This window comes from Ictalurus furcatus, chromosome 5, assembly GCF_023375685.1.
Source record: "Ictalurus furcatus strain D&B chromosome 5, Billie_1.0, whole genome shotgun sequence".
NCBI lineage: Eukaryota > Metazoa > Chordata > Actinopteri > Siluriformes > Ictaluridae > Ictalurus > Ictalurus furcatus.
Genome location: NC_071259.1, coordinates 26,352,320 through 26,375,340, shown reverse-complemented (window position 1 = coordinate 26,375,340; position 23,021 = coordinate 26,352,320). Strand labels below are relative to the sequence as shown.

At 38.9% G+C, this 23,021-nt stretch overlaps 1 protein-coding gene across 3 annotated transcripts in view; it reads right to left on the bottom strand.

Annotated features, from left to right (window-relative positions):
• mgll (monoglyceride lipase) overlaps nt 1-14,272 on the bottom strand; it is a 36,759-nt gene extending 22,487 nt beyond the window's left edge. For 2 of the 3 annotated variants that reach the window (XM_053625451.1, XM_053625453.1), the window contains exons 1-2: nt 13,886-13,950; nt 12,912-13,056 (exon numbers count right to left, since the gene is read on the bottom strand). In XM_053625451.1, the coding sequence (XP_053481426.1) occupies nt 12,912-13,056; nt 13,886-13,901 (161 nt within the window). In that variant the 5' untranslated portion in view covers nt 13,902-13,950. Of the gene's footprint in view, nt 1-12,911; nt 13,057-13,885; nt 13,951-14,105 lie in introns of those variants that run through there. The other variant, XM_053625452.1, reaches the window with a different exon arrangement.
• Between the last annotated feature and the right edge of the window lie 8,749 nt (nt 14,273-23,021).

Sequence of the window (23,021 nt, the reverse complement as noted above, 5' to 3'; positions counted from 1 at the left end):
CAGGTGGTAGTTGCTGTATAATAGGGGAGACCTGACTGGTGGATGGGAAATGGCCAAGACTAAATTAGGGAGAAAACGTAGAAAAAATGTAAAACAAAATAATTTGTTTAAAATGACTGCAGTGAAGGTGTATTGCGTACATTTTGAAAGCTGGTATCTGAATTGTTTAGGCTAATTTCAGTTTTGTCACAGCATACACGTAATGATTCAAAGCATGGCATTCACTGTATGAGAAACTCACACTTAGTAAGGATTTAGATATTTTGACCGTTAAACTGGCTCATTCCCCAACATGAACTTTGCAGGAAGACAGTTTTAGGTAAGATTAAATTAAATAATTCATTGTATTTTTGGTTAAATGCTAAATGACATTCCACAGAATTCGATTTATATAATTTTCAGCCCATCCGTTCTGTGAACCCTCCTGTCCTGTATATGAACCTGTATTATACAAGTGAACACGTGAGTAAATAGCTGCCTCCCACAATACAACACAGCCATCAGGTTTTTCCTTTAATTTATCACCCATCTGTAGGAATTGTAAACACATGCTAACTAGAGAATACTTAGTAGTAGTATTGAGCAGGTGATGTAAGATGTCATGATATTTAACACTACAGCAGATATTATGAATTACCAGTGATGGAAACATTACATTAATTACATTATATTCTAACCACTATACAGATGATTCAGGACAGGATACGATATCTGCCGTCTGTTTATGATGTGGTTCTGTCAGTCTTATGATGCACACCACCTTCATGCAAAATACTGTATATTAAATAATGGAACGCAACTCTCTCTCTCTCTCTCTCTCTCACACACACACACACACACACAGTATGAGTCTGACTGAGTAACATCTTAATGCAATGCCAGGCATATTCACATACACACACTTTCGCTACTGCACTGCTCAGACCCAAATGTTGGGGCCAGTGCATTACCAGACTGTTTAGTAATGGTGTATTAACTCAGAATCTAATGTTGTATGAGAGAAAAACATTTACTAATATTTACTAACATTGACTCTCATGCAGACTAATTAAGTGGGTCGTCTCAGTCGTTATGATCTCCTGTTCTGATGCCTAATGGCATCCTGACAAAAAAAAAATCTCTACCAAACATGGGTGTTTGTCCAGCCGTCTGTTCTGTATCAGATCTGGCGCTCACGCACGTTCTCACTCTATCTCTCTCTTGCACACACACACACACACACAGACATAAACACACACACTTTGTTTTTCTTTCTGTTCTGTACCCACTCTCTCTTTTCAAGCTGGGACTTGCTTCTTTTAGATATAGCTTAGGACTATCTTCTCAGAGGAATGGACATACACACACACACACACACACACAAACATAAACAGAGCACACTCTGTCCTCAGTGCCCACTCTGTTTCATGGTTTTCACTCTTCTGCAGAGACTCAGGCTTTCTAATCCAATTTTGACCTACTAAACTACACACACACACACACACACACACACACACACACACACACACACACACTGTGGTTCTGTGTGAGTGTGTTTGGTATTCTCACATGTGCATTACAGAGTGTCTGTGCTTTCTATGTGAATTCTCTGCATGTTTTATGTGTTAAAGCTGCAGTCTGTAAAGTTTATAACTGATTGTAGATCTGTAATAAACATATAGTTTTTATAGATACCTGATTTGCAATATAGTTATACCATAAATCTATCAGCTATATTTTTCGTTCGTTTAAAGTAAAAAATACGCGTTATTAAACATAATTGGAAATGTAACTATTTGTATCATAGCTAGCATGAACTGCAATTTGTGCTACAGTAGCTCTTCTGTGGGATTGGATCAGACGGGCTAGTCTTCGCTCCCTACGCACATCAATGAGCCTTGTGAGCTCATGACCCTGTCACCGGTTCACCGGGTGTCCTTCCTTGGACCACTTTTGGTAGGTACTAACCACTGCATATCGTGAACACCCAACAAGACCTGCTGTTTTGGAGATGCTCCGACACAGACGTCTAGCCATTACAATTTGGCTCTTGTCAAAGACGCTCAGATCTTTACACCTGCCCATTTTTCCCTCTTTCAAACACATCAATTTCGAGAACTGGCTGTTCACTTGCTGCTTAATATATCTTATACCTTGACAGCTGCTAATGTAACGAGATAATCAATGTTATTCACGTCACCTGTCAGTGGTTTTAATGTTATGGCTGATCGGTGTCAGCTTCCTTTAGATAGTTAACCGTATCTAGGCTAATCTTACGCATTATGCATTTGAAACATCTTGTTTACATAAGTTCCGGTGGATTTCCAACACTATAACCCAGGCTTCAGCTTTGTAAAACAGTTTATTTTTAAGTCCACAGTGATTGGCTGTTATTACAGAGAGGCATCCCTCAGAGTTCAACATGTCTCCTGTGTTGATTTGAGGGATGCTAGCCAATCTCAGGCATCTGTGAACTTGGACAGAACAGAGCGGTTAGCGCTTTCCTTTTTAAGCGCTGGTTAAGCTGCCCTTTGACATGAACAGTAGCAGCAAAAAAAAGTTTGAAAAGAAGTTGTGGTGTGTGTTAGCATTTATCCTCCCAGATTGTGTAACCGTCCTACAACAGAAAGGAACGGATGGGAATTGGCAACGACTACACTGTGGGGAAAATGAGGTGGTAAGAACTCATTTCTTTGGGTAAACTAAATGTCAGTGAACATGCTGTGCTTTGCAAATTGACTTAATTGCTTAGCAGTTTTGGAAATCATTGCTTGCTTCCACATTTTCTGCCTGTCCTGCACATCTGTGTGGGAGGATACATGGGTGTTTACAGCATTTCACGTTTTTCAGTTGGGCTAAAAGAACATTAAGTATTGCAGATGGCAATCTACATCCCTTAAGGGGATACTGCACACACACACACATACACACTGAGTTGAGTAGAAACTATTCACACTTATAAACGGCTGCGTTCTGAGAATAGCATCTTTTCACAAAGACCCTCTTCATTAGGTTTAAGGATGGAGGAGAGAGGAAGAGAGGGAGAGGGACAGAGCGAAGGATGAAAAAAGCAAGATAATGAGGGAAAGTAGGACAGAGTTCAGAGCTAATGAAGCTGGATTAACATTCCATCTCTCTCTCTCTCTCTCTCTCTCTCTCTCTCTCTCTCTCTCAGTGAAACACAATCACTCCATTTTTTTGCTGTTCCCAAGCTAATTAAGAAGTAACGGAAGATTTCTTCTGAAACACCACACCACAGAGCATAACAATATCTCATGTATGTGTGTGTATTTATGTAATGATATATCTTCCATATTTTAGGTTGCTATATAATGTTAACACGTTACAATAATAGTACATGAGTAATCATGCACTAATACCTGAATTAATATTTACTTAAATATGAACTAATGATGAGTTAAAGCATGTACTAATCACAAACTAATAAAGAGCTAACCTTAACTTCAACATGAGTCATGAATTCATGCGTGAATAACGACCACCTTAAACACGTTAGTACATGTTGGTTAGTTTATTTATTTATTAACATGTAGGGGTAAACTAAATCAAATTTCACCCTTGTGGGCAAATAAGCAGTGCCTCGGGCACCCAGAACACGTACTAGTACAACCACAATTTCAAAAAAGTGGACACTGTGTAAAAGGACAGTCTTCAGAATTTTACGTTACGGACATTATTCTGAAATTGTAGGCGGAGTTTTTCACAGATTGGTGAACCTCTGCCCATCTTTACTTCTGAAAGACTCTGCCTCTCTAAGATACTCTTTTTATACCCAATCATGTTACTGACCTGTTGCCCATTAACCTCCAGCTGTTTCTTTTTAGTAACACTTACTTTTCCAGCCTTTTCTTGCCCCGTCCCAACTTTTTTGAGACATGTTGCAGCTATCAAATTCAAAATTACCTTATTTTTTTTCCTTAACATGGTACATTTCCTCAGTTTAAACATTTGATATGTTTTCAATGTTCTGTTATGCATAACATATGGATTTATGAGATTTGCAAATCATTGCATTCTGTTTTTATTTACATTTTACACCGCGTCCCAACTTTTTTGGAATTGGGGTTGTACTACAGTGGAATTTGAAGCGAAGTGGATGGAGGATGACACAAAACGTGTGGAGATGAAATTATTAGTGCTTCTTTCTATGTTTGATAAGGAGGATCAGAGTAAATTCTGAGTAGATATTGTGTTACCCTGTATCATTATTATTCAGTACACGCATGTTAATTATAAGGACAGATGTTCATCTGCAAAGTAAGGCATCATTATTTTTGAAAATTCATCTCTTGTTTTTGTGCCATTTCACGAGTTCATTATCCTACGTATCTATCGATCTATCTGTCAATCATTACTGCTGTAAACCAGTCTAACAGCATGTCTCGTGCCTGTTAAACTGTTACCCAGATCCTTCCTCTCGGGCCTCATGTGACATCATTATCAATGGACACTAACATTTGTCACATTTATAAGATCAGGATCCGGTGTCAAAGGACTTGAGGGGGAAAAATGGCACAATGAAACTCAAACTTATAATTTCATACATTCTTCATGAGGAACTGGAATTTACAAATTGAAACAGATTTACAAAGTGAAATCTAAGTGTAGCAGGTGTATGTGTGAGTGTGTGTGTGTGTGTGTGTGTGTGTGTTTTCTATGTGTTTTGTGTGTGTGTGTGTGTGTGTGTGTGTGTTTGTGTGTTGTGTGTTTGGGGGTTTTATTTTACGGGAAGTCTCATTTAAATATATCGAGTTTCACTGACCCAGATAGTTGTTTTCAACATCCCACGCCATTGAGACATGAATAAAATCTTAATGACTTTTTGAAACTTCAAAGCTCTCAGTTTAATGTACGTTTCTCCCCAAAATAACACTAACCTAAAAAAAAAAATGTTTGGCACCCCCATACAATTAAAAGCTCTTACATCTTTTTATCTTTAATAAATCTTTCAACTGTTCCAGACTTTATTTTAATGAATTCTATCTGTTTTATTATGCTGTTTTATATGTTTGTATTTTAATGGTATTTTTTAATATGAAGTCAAGAACCATCTGTTTCTTTCCTGCTGAAAGTGCTTTGGTTTTCAGTATGTTGAACGGGAGATGGTAATGGAATATATAGTTGAATAGTAATAGAATAATGTCTGAGAGGAGACTTTATGTGTACAACCTTGTCTTGTTCCAGAAGACTGAGATGACAGTTTGTATTTATTGTGTTATAACAATTTATATTTAATGTTATTTATTGTATTTATTTTAGGGGGCCAAGGACTTTGCCAAATGTTTTTTTTGGGGGGGGGGGGGGAGGGTGGAATACTAGTATCCGTTTAAAAATACGTAAGGTCAGAGGTAAGTAGCTTACTGAATTGTTTAAGTGGAAATTTTATATTTGAAATCATATTTGAGTGGAAATGTGTCATTTTTATTTTATATATTTTTTTCTCTTCAAGGGTGCCAATAATTCCAACTGACTGTATATCATTTATTTCAGTTTTGATTTTAGTTTTGACTATTAAGAAAAAACAGCACATATTTTTACGTACTGCTGTGGTGCTGAAGAAGCCAGTGCTTTCTGTTCCACCTTCTGGGTCATTATACACAGATCACACACAAATTCATTTCCAGCACTCATAGCAGGCAGAGCCCTACGACTCCAGACCAACAGAACCCAGCATGGACACACACACACACACACACACACACACACACCCACCCTTCTGTCCTAGAAAGATGTACCTTTGACCTCTAGCTGCAGTGACCTTGTGCTCAGGCTTCACTATCAAACAAACAACCCTACGACGGGTTATACCATTAAAATAAATTCTCTAAACTTTACTGTCTAAAGCTTGACTCCTGCATTACATATGCATTATCTGTAAAGAGAAAACATATAGTATGTATACAGAGAAGTTTTGGAGTTAATCTAGCTTAGTCTGATCCTCTAAATGTCAGTTTATTTATTTATTTATTTGTTAATCTATTACTTACTTACTTACTTACTTACTTACTTACTTAATTATTATTATTATTATTATTTACAAATGGCATACTCAAGACGTTCAACTGCGTGGACCTAATTTTCGTTCTCATGGCACTGTATCTATAGGTAACGTCTTCCAGGTTTATTCAGCAGTCAGCAAGACAGCAAAATGAACCCAGCTGGGCACAGGGTTACACGCCTCACTCAAAGTGAAACATGCAACGAGAAACAATCGTTTACAATGTGTCTTATATACAATTAAAACATCCATGTACCTTTAGGGAGTGCCCTTATCTGAGCTCGCACTTTTTCTCTTACGTCTTTTTTCTGACTGGCCCTTGAGTTTTTTCTAGTGAAAACTTTTGCCTGCATCTGCTCTTCTCTTTCAAGCGGATGTCATTAACAGCGTCATAGTAATAAAAAGCCAATATCCATCCATCCATCCATCTTCTATAACGCTTATCCTTTTCAGGGTCACGGGGAACCTGGAGCCTATCCCAGGGAGCATCAGGCACAAGGCGGGGTACACCCTGGACAAGGTGGCAGTCCATCGCAGTGCACAATCACATTCACACACCCATTCATACACTACGGACACTTTAGACATGCCAATCAGCCTACCATGCATGTCTTTGGACTGGGGGAGGAAACCGGAGTACCCGGAGGAAACCCCCACAGCACGGGGAGAACATGCAGACTCCGCACACACAGGGCCCCGGTGGGACTTGAACCCCGGACCCTGGAGGTGTGAGGCTAACCACTAAGCCACCGTGCGCCCCAAGCCATTATCTGTTTTATTTATTATTCACTACACTTGGGAGGCCTCTGCTTATCTCCTACCAGCGTGAAGACTCCCCCCCTCCGTATCTCTCTATCTCGCCAAGCCATGGGTAAGTACAACCTTCCTTATCTATCCTCCCTGTGGCGTCATGTCCAGCTCTATGTATATTTTATATGCATTTATGTATTTTGATATCTCTTATTTCTAGATGTATGATCCAAACCCATCGACCCTGGTTCTTCTAAACAGAACCCTGGATCTTCCATTAAAAGGAAAACGGCAACAGTTCCCTCCCAGACCCACTTCACCGGGCCCCCTCTCAAAAGGCGCAAAGTGGATTCTGGCACTCAAATACGTTTAACCGTGCTGCCTTTCAGGAAAAAGAGAACGGAGGCATCCACACAGACACGCATCGCTATTCCCCCCCAAAGAGAAGAATTAACACATCCACTCAAACATCTGTTTCGGTGCCATTCATGAAGAAAAGATATTCAGATGCGGCTGCCCAAACGTACCACAGAATGTCATATGGCACGCACAGGCACCCAGGCTACCCAAATCCTCTGGGCCGTGAATAGGAAAACCATCCATCCCCCAAGATCTTATGCAAAACCCATGATTGTTAAAAAAATATACTTTTATGTGTTTTTTAATTAAACTACATAAACTTTTCCAAACTCTTCCCCTGTGTGTGTGTGTGTGTGTGGGCGTGTCTATTTTACATACGCACAAATTCTCTTATCTATCCCTGCAGGCTCACCTCACTCGGGCCCCTCCAACACTTCGTTTTTTCAGCTCTAGAAAAGGAGGGTTTTCCTTTTTAATTTCTCTATTTTCTATTTTAATCTAATATAATTTCCCAACAACAGCATAAATGATAAAAGATGTACTGAACAACTGAACTCATTTTTAACTGCAGTCTCCAGAAATGTTTGGATTTTTAAGCAAGTAGCTGAGTGTAAAATGCAAAATGAACACAAGTGGATGTCTGATCTACAGTCCAGTCCATGTCAGATGTTGCACATAATAAGTAAGTATATAAAATCATGCAAAGCAAAAGTCACTGCAAATGTGCATCTTTTACATCCCACGTCCTTTCCAGTTCAGTGAATTGGCTTTAATGCTGGACAAATATTTTTCCGGATTTGGTCTGATCGCTGCTTTAGAGTAGCTGCACATTCTGGCACTTCTGTATTTGTATGTACGAGGTAAATAAATCGGGTTTAAGTGTGACTTATACAGAAATAATAATGGAAACTGGTACTACAAGTTTCACGTTAGTCGTCAAGTTTTACGACTAACCCCCTGAGCTGTGTGATTATTCCACGTTTGCACTAATCTCTGCTCCTTTAGCTCGCCGGTAGACGTGCACACGTGCAAGTGGCAAACAGCGCATTTGAACTTGAGACTGAGAGGTTGAAGTTTTTCCAAAACCAACACATCTGAGCTGGATTATCACTTTGTTCCATGGTGTATGCATGGTACATATGTCCACGTGCACACACGGCATGTGCATATGGAAAGCCAAATGGGTCATTATTCGCATGCATCTATACGCTGTTTTCATTTTAAAAATGCCGTTTTCTAATCGTCAAGATAACGTCGCTAGGTGTTAAATAAACGCAGATTGATGCCAGGAGTTAAGTTAATGCCACACATTGCTTAATATGCACATTCATTTGCTCATTACAAAGCAAAGAGAAAACTTTGTTTTCCAAATTTGTTTTACCTCACCATCGCTGGTGCTTTGAATGTGTTGTGTGTTGAATGAATGAATCTACGGCAAGTCGGATCATTTAATCGGAAAAACTCCTACGATGGCGAGGTAAGGATTAAATAGATAAGTCTCTGCTGTCCATAAATATTACTCATTATTTAATAATGAGTGAAGGACATCAGGTCCGGGACTATCAGACAGAAGTCAGGTGCAGACATTTATTGTCTGCTTGCATTGTAAAACAAAGTTGCTTCTCACCATTGTTAGTGTTTTGCCGAATGATCTGCCTAGCCATAGATTCCTCAAACACAGTAGAGGGGGAGCTTTGTAATGAGCAAATTAATGTGCCTATTAAGCAATGTGTGGCACTAACCTAACGCCTGGTGGCACCCAGAGTTTACAGCAGCGTTATCTTAACTCCTGGCGCCGATTAAACTTACAATCTTAACTTAAAACAGTGTAACAATGCATGCGAATAATGACCAATTTGGCTTTCCACACACACACACACACACACACACACACACACACACACACACACCTCATGTGGTCTGCGGTGACACTGACCTATGGTCATTAGCATAAGTCAGTAAATTAGCTTGACTCAATTTGGGTGAAGTGGTTACTAGGGTAACAGCACATCTTCGGGGTTGTGCCACAGCGAGAGGAGGCTGAATAGTTGCCGCAGAAACAGCAGGAAAGAGTTAGTGCAAGCATGAGACATGGCCACATTTACACACACACACACACACACACACACAACCAACCATACACACTCACATACACACACACGCATACACACACACATGCATACACACACACGCACGAGAGTTTTCTTGCTAAAGAGCAAAGTCTGACCTCCAAGAGTAGAGGACAGAGGGAGAGAACAACAAAGTAACACAGACAGAAATCTCGTGCTGCCTGTGGGAGTTCCAAATGTAATAATGAAGTTATGGTGTCACACAAAAAGTGTCACACACACTTCGTGTCACACACTCCAACTCAAAGTGCTGCTCAAGTGTGAGTGCATGTGAGTGCATGTGCTCAAAAGGGGAAGCACTACAGGGAGCGCAGAGCACTCACAGGTGACTCACACACACACACACACACACACACACACACATACATATTTTGAATTGGAGTTTCAATTCAATTCATTATGTTTGACATTTTTATTTAGAGAATATTGGTGGATTTATAGTGCTTATATGACGGGGTCTATGGGTTAATTCATTGTGTTAGTGTTAGTGTTAGTGTTTTATCAACACCCCCCCTTCCACCACCCCGTATGACATCAGTAGGGAAATTTTCTGACATATGTTTGTTTATCGATACTGAGATTAATGTGTATGTATCTGTGTGTGTGTGTGTGTGTGTGTGTGTGAGTGTGAGTGTGTGTGTGTCAGTGTACATCTCATGCTTTACAGAGGTGTCACAAAATGGAAACGAAAAACGTATTGTTTTGAACACATCCTATTTTAAGAGGAGTTCACTAAAAGGTCAAACAGAAAATATACACAACTACCTCGGCACTAAATGCTGAATAAAGAAATGTTTATATATATACATACATATAGTAATATGTAATATTGTTGCATTATAAACATGCCTGTATCAGATATTTCTGAATATGTATGAAGTATGAGGGAGGTCTACATTTGGCAGTGTACGGAAATTACACAGAAACGTAGTAATCAATTTCCTTCTCCAGGCTTCGCTGATCCTTTAGAGAGGAGAATCACATGAGCACAATGCTGTGCTTTTCCATCCAATTGGATTATTTTTAATTGTACTGAGCATGAAAAACTGCTCTTGGGATATAATTTGGCAGTGTTACAGTTCTGGCCTGGTTTTTAGTCAGTTGGAAAGAGTCCATTCAATCTGGCAACCCTGAGTAATCATCACAATGCACAGCTATCCCAGATAACCAATGAGTTCTGGCACCCTCTTTCTCCTGGCTTGCACAGCACCATAAAACAACAATGATGAACTCATCCGGATCTGGCTGAAAAAAACACAACAGTCACAATCCACCTTGAGCTCATCTCCCTACTGGAACAATATGGACCAGAAATGTTGTTAAACGTTATTCCTTATAGTTAACAAGATATATTGCATTATATTCTGCTGTTTTAGCTCATGTGGGCGTGTCCAGCGACACCAAAAAGTTGATAAGAGTTTAATTTTATGCAAATTTGGAGCGGCTTGGTGCAGTGAGTACCAGTGGGGGAAGACAGTAGAGTGCAAGTGAATCGTGACACACAATTCTGTCTGGACGCCCAAATTGTTTCGTGGACCCAGACAGTCCGGCACTTGCTCTTTCGCCGCAGATAGAGGGCTGAAATGGCAAACAGTACACACTGCTTCTCCTACATCCCATAGAATTTCATACATATATACACTGGTGAATTTTATATACAAACACTCTCACTCTAGAATGTTTACTTTTAGCAGCGAGAAAACTGTTTTGTTGTCAAAAGTGGAATGCTAGTTGCACCACCCACTGATAAATATCACTATGGCAACTTCATAGTACAGCGACTGGTGACTTGCAGTGATACAATTGCTGTATGTATGAGTATACCTTTAAGTTATGAAGTGTTGTGCATTCTGAGATGCGTTTCTGCTCTCCACTGCTGTAAAGAGTGGTTATTTTAGTTACTATAGCATTCCACATTCGTGACAGTACATATGTGACATATGGACACATTCCACAACACATACTACACTCCTGGGCAAAGAAATGGCAAAATATAAATCTTTTAATGGTCTTAACAACAAATCATTGACCAGAAAATTAGCATTAAACAAATACACTCCTGAGACATCCTGTGCCACCATTTGTGGCATTTGTGGCTCGTTTACTTTGGCTGCAGTGACCTGTCTGGGGAAAAGCTAGAAACAGGGAAATATACTTATATAGTCTTCTTGTATGCACAGGTAAAATCATGATAATGGTTAAAATGTTTGATGTAAAATTCACACTGACATGTCTGGGTGTACAAAATAAAAATAAAGTAAAAAGGTTTATTGCAAGTTTACCCACAAGGCTTAAACATTTAAAGAAATCAAAAGGAATAGCTATCCCATACTAGGTTACTTTATCTATTTGTTTAATTCTTGCTAATTTTCTGACCAATGATTTGTTGTTAAGTCCATTAAAAGCTTAATATTTTTTTGGAGGGGGGGGGGGAGGGGGGGGGCTGGTTGGCCAGGAGTGTACTATAGACTACTACTACTAATAAACAACAGTATTTAAAAAAAAAAAAAAAAAAAAAAAAGGTACACACATCACCAGTATTAATTTCCTGAATGTGTATCCTGGTAACCTGACATAAGAGCTGACCCAGTTTCTGCCATGAAGCCTACATGTTTCTGGCCACATTAGTACGGAAAGTTAGAGTCAGTACATTTAGCAAAAAATAGTGATATTGATCTGTTTGTAGGGTTTGGATAAGGACGATGTTGGATTTTTATATTTTCATGCTGAACTGGCCAATCTGCCTAAGGTTCATTCAGAGTAACTATAATGCACTTTGCTGTTTTTGTTTGTAGGGATAGAGTACCATTACCACTGTTTGTCTGAATCCAAACTTTATTCACTAGTGCACTATTTTGGGAGTTTTGACAAATATAGTAGAGAATATCTAGTGCAAGATGCTCTGCAATAGGTTAGCATTCAACTGATACACCCTAGCAGGTACAGAATACCCACAATGCACTTGGACACTGGTCAGAAATAGGGAACATTCCACCATTTTAGACACAGAGTACAGTATCTTAAAAGGCATGAAGTCAAATCTGGTATTTAAAATGTTCGTTTCCCTGTTCCTCTGAGGAAACCCTAGGTTCGATGTAAAACCCTACAACAGTGTATTTCCCTACCAGGCACAAGTAACACTTCTTTAGGAAACTAAGAACCCTTAATTATGCAATAATTGAACACTTGAGAAACCCATTAAGAGTTTAAGCCACCACAGACCTACATCCTCTAAAATAAAGGTACCAAACTGTACTTTTCCTTGATGATGTGGTACCACCAAGGGTAGGCCACATCTTTTGTAGTGTGTATCTTTCTATTTGGGAAGGTGCATGTGGTGTCGCATTTAGATTAAATGTACATCAGTAGTCCTTAATTGTGTACCATGGATTATTCATGTTTCCAGGTGAAAGATACATAGGCTTTTGTGGGCCTAATCAAGGCACAAATGATGTACGCTTGATGATACCACATCAACAGTACGCACCATCAAATATAGTTGTGTACCGTTATTTCTGAGAGTTGACTATTCTTGTGCAGTAGTAGCCTATGATGGTGGTTTGGGACGTAGCATACATGTCTCCCTGTCCCAGGGGTTTATAGGGAGATAAGTGTGTGTGTGTGTTGGGGGGGTTTATATCACAACAGTGTGAAGTGTCGCGTGCGTCACTCACTTCGGCGGACCTTCAGGTTCCCAGTAGCGGCAGAACAGGTGCAGTCCGTCAGCGTTGATGATGTGCGGGAGCTCGCTGTAGGGGACACCCTGCGGAGTCCGGCCCGATCCCTCCGCTTCCGGCATGGCAGCGCCGAGCAGCGCGTCTGCAACAAACGCACCGAGCAGTGAGAGCAGGTCCGCGCCGAGCCAGCACGAGGAGAGCGCCGCGATCAGCGCGCACACCGCCGCGACCTTCATCGCGCTATTAACGCGCATTCATTTATCCGTTCATTAATTCCCTCAGCAAGCGAACAGCCAAGTGTGTGTGTGTGCTTACATCCAGCAGGTGACGTCATGGAGTCACCTTCACACACATGCACGCATAAGCGAGCGCACATATAGGCTACTGTAGGCTAGACATGCACGCCCGCCCGCGTGCGCGCACACGCAAACATAGTGGACACAGGTCTCACTGAAAGTCTATTGTCCAGACATACAGCAGGCCTACTATAGAGCAGCTTCCTGTGGCTGTTATAACGCGAACAGCTCAGCGGAACGCACAAGAGTGCATGAACTCAATAGCAGTGCAGTAAAAATAGACTGACCGCGCTCCTGTCCGCTGACTCGGGACTAGTTTTGACAAGAGACACAAACACAGAGACAAACACAGAGTAGCCCAGCGCAGGAAATACTGCTGATCGACGCTCCAGATTCATTCGAACATCGCAAAATCTCCAGGATTAAACAAACACCCGCAGTGTTGAGTTCATCAACTATAAACCCGGTAAATAATTCTGCGTAAACACCGGCATTTTGCTTCAACTTTAAAGACACACTAGTTTAGAGATGACAGCTCAAAATAACCAGTGCCCAATCATTTGTGCTCAGTTGACCCCAGAGGGAAAATTCAACACTGGGGATTTTCGACAGAAAAGATTACAGACAGAACGCAGAATATTAAATAATAATACATAAATAAAAACCCCGACATACCAAGGAATGAATGCATCTAACAACTTCAACGGATCTCAAACCGCGTCTATGGTGTGGTATCGTTATCATAATAATATATGATGTAGGGGGAAAAAAAGAATTTCAGAATTTTAGAACGTTAGAAACATAGCTGAGAATTCAAGGAATAAGAACAACAGGAATAAAACAATGACAACAACAACAACAACAACAAACAGTCGGGATACTTGACTTGACTCACCTGAATGAATCCAAGTAGACTAACAGCAGAAAATCCCGACGAGGCTGAGAGCCGGTGTTGTGTCTCTGTAGCCTAGTGTGCATGTAAAAGCGCTGTGAGCTCCGAGAGCCCTACAGATGCTGCCTCTGGAGGGTGGAGGAAACACCAATACAGCACTACAGCCACCCTCACATGCATCCACCCCCCAACACACCCTCCCATCTCTCTCTCCCCCTCCCCCTCCCCCCGCCTGAGGCTAAACCAAATACCACTAAATGGTATGTAGCCTATTATAACCTATGTCAAGTGCACCCTACACAACCATTGCTCATTATTTAGTGTGATCCTATGCCTGTGCGGTTTGAATCATCTCTCTTCCAAGCCTGCTCTCAAACACACTGTTAGAACTGTACTAGTTTTAATATGAACAAAAGTTGGCTCAACTGGAACTGGAACGAAGTGTTTGTCTTTGACTGATGTGGCTTAAGGTCACAGGGAAATGTTCAGTGTCTAACTGTTAAGCAAATTCAATTCAATTCGATTCGATTTGTATAGCCTAGCTCTTTTAACAATGGACATTGCCATAAAGTAGCTTTACAGAAATAAATACATTCAGGATTTAGATTTTATATCTATATAAATGAATGTTTCCCATAGAGCAAGCCGGATGTGACGGTGACGAGGAAAAAATCGCTGAGACGATATCAAGAAGAAATCTTGAGAGGAACCTGACTCAAAAGGAAACCCATATTTATCTGGGTGACAACGGATTGTGCAATTATAAATGGTCCCCTTCTATAACTGTGTACTACATGGTCATAAAGTGCAATTGTGTAACCAGGAAATTCATTACAGTTTTCACATGAAGCCTGTTTTGTTGAACTTCTCCACTGTTCACTGATGGAGACTCGAGTGCAAAAGTGTTCGTGGCAATTGCAGGCTTAAAGCTATCATAGCATAATTGTTTATATGAATTGTCATCCAAAACGTCTTCATGGTTTTTAAGTGGTACATTCCTGATTAATCTCAATGATCTTCATTCTGTCCATGTGCGGCCGTCCTCAGTAAAGAATGAAACATGATAGGGAGTGCTATTATAGGAAAATAATCAGCGATGAAATGGTGTGATGCGGTGGAGTTACGTTACCACTACAACAGTGTTTATTTTACAATACCAGCATGTTCCAAAGTGTCCTGTTGCTTATACTACGCTTATACCACAGCAGCTGGCCAGTGTTTGGAGTTTTTATTAGGACATCATACATTTTTTCACTTATACTAGTTACATTTACAGTAATGTTGTGGAATGTCTGAGAGACAAATTAGTTCCTGTTTCACTTGTTACAAAAAAATAGTTTGCTAAACAGCCTCTTTTGTTCTCTCTCTTGAAAATAATAAGACAAAGAATGCAGCTTGTCGTGTTACCAAGATAGAACAAGTCCTCCATCCTAAAAATATTTCCAGGCCGGAAAATGTAAAGTTGTAGCTTTACTGTTATAAAAATGTGATACTGGAGATTCCTTTCAAAAATGCTAAAAGAAATCTCAGAAAACTTGATGTTCTTGATGACACATGTTTTTAATTCATTTAGGTGGAGTGTCCATATGAATCACCGTGTAAGTTACTAATCCCTGTGTAAACTGTTATTCTAGAAAGGATAATGCATTTGAAAGAACATATAAATTTAAACCTTGCAGCTGGCTCTACTATCAGTAGCACTGTTGATGGTTGATGGTCATTACAGCTGGGTGAATGGTGACTCTGACTAAGGACTTTAATGAGTCACGACTAAAAACCTTGCATTTGAAGATGAGACTCCACTTGCACATACAGTAACACAGAATTTTGTGGAACACTGAGTCTTAAAAGTGAGCTAAAACTACATTTCATGAATGATATCCTCAATTTCAGCTGATGATATACCCACTTTCTGTTTTCTTTTTATTATACAATGTATTGTATTCCAGTAGACTATAGTGTCTTTTAATTATAAGTATGTAATGTAGCACTGAAGGATTCACTCTAATATTTTGTGTATGCAAAAATATACAGCATATACTGTATATTGATAATAAAGTTGACATTGACATTGACTTTACCAAAGATCAAAGCTCAGGGCCGCAGAAGGGGGTACTAAGGGTGCTGGAACACCCCCTAGTGGAACTATTTCACTATTACACTTATTACCCCTACTGTTTACGCTGTGTTAAATGATTGGAATCAGTTAAAGGGTTTCAAGGGTGATTTCGTTCAACTAAAGAAAAAAGGTGGGTGTTTTAGTTGGTTCAAAATCAATGACATTTATACCTGGCTACATGTCCATCACAGCAGCATGGGAACTGTTGTATTACTGTACATAATAAATTATGTGCACAAATAAAATATAATTTTAAAATCAATTTAATTGTTAACCCTCAAATATCATAAAGAGGCACAGACTTTAGTCAGAAGAACATTTATTTATTAATTCACACTTGACCTTTAGTTCAGTTTGGTTGCAACTTGAATATATTATACAGCTTTTTGTTTTTTTTCTCATGTTCATTTTGTCCTTATTTTAGGGATTGTAGAAGTGGGCACCATAGGAACAATTTAAGGAGCAGTTTGTCATTTTAGAGCCCCTTGCTGCCTGTGAGGCAAATTGCAACTGCACTGAAAACAATAACAAGTGTTCCCCTTACCCCTAATCGATCGACTCCCTCTGTTAAAACTACATCTACCATGTAAGTTTCCATTTAAGGAAAAGGAGTAGAGTTGAACAGCTTGGTTCCAGCTGGGGGCGGAGCTAAATCTGGGCCAAAAAGTCAACAAAAAAAGATAAAACAAAGAAACCATGTAACTCCACTGCATGGAACTATTGCAAATCACAATTTAATTAGGTTTCTTTTAATTGACACGATTATTCCGGTTGTAGAAACATTTTTAGTGCTCCGACCTGAGTGTGTAGAGTCAGCTGGTTACAAGCTTTACCCACATGCTGCATATTTCGAAGCAGAAAAACTGTAATGTACGGATATATTAGTGGGTGTATTAAAAATAAAGTCTAAAAATAAACAGTTGTAGGTGTCGTGAATATCAGCCAAATATTTTTCCATAATTATAACTATTTGGAGACGATGGTAGCACAGTGAACAAAAAAAAAAAACAAAAACCCAAATAAACAAAACTCCCTGTTATCTGAGTGCTCTTATATAATAGAGAGAGTGATGATGCACATAGATGGTAGCTCTATTAGGGTCTAGACAGACATAATGTTTTATAATAATACTAATGATAATGCACTGTCTGTCATACAGTTACTGGAATAGATATTTGTCCAACCCTGAAGGTGATTATTTTCCTAAAATAGTACATCACAACAACATGCTTTTTTTGTCCCATTTTTAGTTACGTTTAACGTTGTGGAATGTTAGTTTGCTGCTCTTACCACTTTATTATAGCAGCTATAACCAGTCGTTCATCCGCAGCCATCTTGTTTTCTCCCTCTTGAAGGTATTAAGCCAAAACAATTCAACTTATTATTGCAAAGCCCTCTGTACCGAAGACTTTCCTGTGTCTGAACCTCTGACTGGTACAAAGCGCTGACACTGGAAACTCATTTAAAAAATATACGTGTCCTCACAAAAAGTTTCACCATATAAACAATTATGCATTTTTTTTATGCATGTGAAATAATAAAACATATTTAAATTTGTTTACTGTTGACGTGAAGCATCTGCCATACAGCTGTTACTATAGACATGATAACGCATAAGAACACACATATTAATATAAACCTGTGACCCATTCTGACCAATCAGAATTGAAAATTTAACAGGGCTGTGATATAAATAACGTTAACATAAATTTGTCTATGATTTATTTTACCTATGGCAGTAATGTGTTGATGTGTACACATGTAAAGCCAATTTAATGCATCAAATAAATTGTAGTCTTGGATTTTAATATCACGTCCTCAATGACATAACGAATGTCAAAAAGATATCACACTGAATCCTTTGTGATATATAAATGATATATAATTATAATAGCATGCCAATGTTTATACATTATATCATGGTGGTACCACAACTTCCACCCATTTGCCATTTATTAATGCGATGAATATACAGACATTCACACAAGTAAAAACAAATCATTTGTAACAGATTGATTTGAAAGGGCGTTCTTTTCTCGAGCTATCACATATTTCTCGCCACATTCAGGATCCTCCATGTAATGAGATGGATTGAGGTTCAGAAATGTGTGGCCTTGTCAGACTGGGGAAAAAGAGAAGAGAACACAGATGTTACTCGTATGTGCGTACTTGTACTGTACCGTGCAATTTTGAAGCGGAACTCCACTTTTTCCTCCACTTCTGGTGCTTCAATAACAGCTGCTGCTTTATAGACACAGTGCCTAAACATTTAGGTTTTTCACATCGTACACTTCCGTTGGGTTCAGCCACTCCTCACTCTTGTAAGCACATGCTAGTTTCACTGCAGTTAATAATTCAGCTTTATTTTTGAATAATATGCTTTAAGATTAATAATTGAATAAGGTGCCATGAGTGTCAGAGATGTGTCAATTTGAAATGCATTTCCCAACAGAAAACACAGCTAACATATTTTTAAAGGACGGAAAAAGGCATTGTTTTGAATTCCTTGCCATTCCAGTCCACAGAGAACAAAAGTTTTGTTCTTCTGGCTTTGGTTTCTTCCAGTAATATTGTGGAGCAACTGGTTTAACGGGTTGCTTCCACAAAGTATTTTGATCATAGAGCCACACAAAGCTAGAACACTTTTTATTTATTTATTTATTTAAAAGTGAATTTCATCATTCATTCCTCTTCATTAATCACTTTATCCAATACTTTTGGACAATAGAAAGGCACAAAAATGTATTTGGATTTACAATATAATCAACAATTGCAGTGTATGTATATATATATATATATATATATATATATATATATATATATATATATATATATATATATATATATATATATATATACAGCCATTGATAAAATATATTGCCCAATAGTTCAAACGGTTCAGACAGTTGCCTTAAATTATATCACAAAACTTATTCATATTTTCTAATGATCTTTTCAGCTTTCCCTGTTTTTTTATGCATACCCACAGCAATAAAGTAATCAAATTAATTTCTCTGTAAGGTTTCAATGATAAAACCACATTCCACAGTTGTTGAGTTTAGAGTAACTTGAACATCAATCCAATAAATTAGTGTGGATAGTTTGGAGTGCATGGAATCTGGAAAATGTATGCTCTAAATTGTATTGATTTTTTGAAAACATGTATTTACTTGGCATTGACTATGCAGGCGTATAATTGCTACAGTATGGTGCAGGCAGGGTGATAATGGATCTAATATGTGTGTGCATGTGTGTGGCCGCATGTGGTGTGTGTAGTCACCACAAGGCTTATTTAAGTGCTACCATGGAAAACCAGCAGTAATGTAGCATTTCCACATTGCCAGTGCTCTAATTAAGTGCAATCCCAGTGTGTGTGCATGGGTGTTGTAAGTGTAGCCATCAAAGTATTTCCCCATGCAATACTGGATACAGTGTGGCATTTCCTCATTACCATGACTCTAATTAGTGTGTGTGTGTGTGTGTGTGTGTGTGTGTGTGTGTGTGCATTTTCTCCTTGGAAGTGAAGAACAGCATCATGCACAGTGGAAAAGAGAATCACTTAAGTGATTTTGTCATTGAAGAAATCCCCCTTATCTAAACGGTCAACAACACATCCTGAGAGTGGGGGGTGAGAGAGAGAGGGGGGTGAGAGAAAGAGACCTTTTTGTGTTTTAAGAGACCTTTTTGCATTTTAAGACACCTTTAATGCATCAGTGTGGTATATTTACATAAATAAATGTAAATATGTGAGGGGTGAGAGAGATGAGAGAGAGAGAGATGAGAGAGAGAGGGGTGAGAGAGAGAGGAGAGATGAGAGAGAGAGGAGAGATGAGAGAGGGGGTGAGAGAGAGAGGGGTGAGAGAGAGAGGAGAGAGAGGGGTGAGAGAGAGAGGAGAGAAAGAGATGAGAGAGAGAGATGGGGGTGAGAGAGAGATGAGAGAGATGAGAGTGAGAGAGTGAGATGAGAGAGAGAGAGAAGGCGGTGAGAGAGAGAGATGAGAGAGATGAGAGAGAGAGAGAGCGAGAGAGAGAAGGGGGGGTGAGAGAGAGATGAGAGAGAGGGGGGTGAGCGAGAGAGAGAGAGCGAGAGAGAGAGGGGGGGGTGAGAGAGAGAGCGAGAGAGAGAGCGAGAGAGAGAGAGAGGGGGTGGGGGGTGAGAGAGAGCGCGAGAGAGAGAGAGAGAGAGAGAGATGGAAAGCTGTAATGTGGTATTAGTGTTTCCCCACGGTCAGCATGTAGCACTCAGAGCTTTTATATGCTTTCACAACACTTCACCTTAACCTGCCCAGCCTGTTAAATCTACAGTCAGCCCCCCATGGTATTATTGTCACCCTTTATAAAAGCAAGCAAAATGTAATAATATAATAAAATTATAATAATAAAATAAAAAAAAATTAAGAAAATAGATAACATCAAATTTGTGATATTTGAGCAGAAAAATGTGGCTCTTTTGTATCATTTGAGTTTGATCAAAATACATGTACGTTTTTCTATAATAAAAAGTGCACATTTTTCTGCAAAAACTGGGCCCAAAATAATCTCTGTTTCATAGTTTGTATTTGGTGCAGTCCATGTATGAGCTTCTTCATGTAATGAATCATGAGGTTTGAGAAAATAATTTAAAATAATTGATATCATTTTGCCTCATTTTTGAGTGAAAAATACTATTATTACAAAAAGTTATAATTCTTATGAAATTGATTTTAGTTAGCGGCAAGATACAGTAAGGACTTTCTCTAACTGCTTAAGTGGAAATATTGCATTATCCTGTACAATGTTTATTTTATATAATTATATACATATATTTGTATTGTATAGTGTTTTTGCCCATTTTCTTGAATTCTTAATTCAAGACTTCATTGTAATATTAATAGGGTCCAGTAATGTCCTAACTAAAATGTCAAATCTAAAGTGAGTGAAAAGAGAATAGAATCTCAGTCTGTATCTTAAAGTATCCCTTACTGGGTACAGAAGATTAAAGCATGTAGGGCAAGGGTGTCTAATCTTATCCGCAAAGGGCCGGTGTGGGTACAGGTTTTCATTCTAAACAAACAGAAACCACACCTGAGTCTATTGAAAGCCAAGATCAGCTGATTAAACAGGTGAAATCAGGTGTGGTTCCTGCGTGATTGGAATGAAAACCTGCACCCACACCGGCCCTTTCTTATAAGATTAAAACACCCCTTATGTACAGTAGGAAAACAGAAAACACAGCCTTTGGAATGATCCAACCAGAGTATGCACACAACACCCACACATACCGAAAGAAAAAACACTTATACATGCTCTCATCTCGTATTCACATTAGAGAAGTTCCCCCTCCCACTGTTTTCTGTTCTGTTAAGAAATGGTAGCATCCAAAATGTATGAACGTAATGTATCACTTTCAAATCATCATGCTATATTTGTTTAAACTGTAGTTTAGTATTGTATTAAAACCCAAATTGAGATGCACCTACTATTATGATTATTGTTCTTCCCAGTTTGTACACCAAACATTGCCAAACATGGATATTATATTTCTTACACTGCGTAATGTTTTCACTTCCACTGTATTCAGGAAGTTCACTGGACTCAGATCGAGGATAATGGCCTTGAGTACAGTGGGGTTGTGCTCGGGTCATGCTCTGGGCTCATAACTACTGTGACCTCATATTTTTCCTACTTGTCTGACATTTCTGCAAGCTCCACCTGGACAAAGCAGAGAATTCAGACTCACAGACATACACTTGTACCTTCAACACACACGACCCTGATTTACACAGTCTTGTCACAGTAACTTTCTTTGTACTTTGAAATGAATGATGCTGTATATCTGCTGAAATATGCTGTATATACTGTAAGTATTCGCTTTAGATAGATCAACAATCATATTAGCTTGTTAACTCTACCATAACATTGATGAATCCAATAACATTTACTATACAATTCACTGTTTTGAAGAGGAAAATATTCATCACTCATCGCAGTTAGCTGGCTAGCTATGGCACGCAAAAAAACAAGAACAAGAAAAGAAAAGCAACCTCGTTTGATGCGTCTTCTTAAAGTGCAGCTCCTAGTGAGCGAGCACTGGGTTTGGGAATAATCTTAACAAGACTACGCTGTAACCCCTAGCTACAAGAGCACTTTTTTGGGCCTTGCCACAGCTCATAACTATATACAACCTTCTCTTTTCCCTGGTTAATGTTTCAAATACCATAGATGGAGATCCCATAACTCACAATAGATATAGCGAATGCCTCACCAACCACAGATCCCATTTTAAAGAATTGCCAGAGCCCTCAAACTTACACAGAAGAAAAGACAGGCAAGAATAAGATTACTTTCAGCCATTCTTTTATTGTTATTTATTTATATTACTGTTAGCATTATCACAACTAAGTTCTATACACAGTGTTGCAGTGTTTTGGAAGATTTAAGCAATATAATGAGCCTGAAATGCTGAATTGGGGTCTGATCAGAGTTTATAAATGGTGCGTTTGATCAAAAATGGCTCTGGAATATGTATATACAGTACAACTGCCCACACAGAAACCAGGATTTATAAAGAAAAACTTGGATTGTATATAATGTATATACTGTATATATTTACAGAAGCTTTGACCCATGCATAGACCAGATTCACACCACAACAATGGGAATTGATGACACTCTGTGGTTATGTAGGTTATTACAGCTAAATGCACAAATCACACTTAATAACTGCAAATAGGCTCCATAATAACTGCAAATAGGCTACTTGAAAAACAGTAAAGCCTAAACACTATTTTCTTCATGTGTTTATTCATTTATTTCTATAG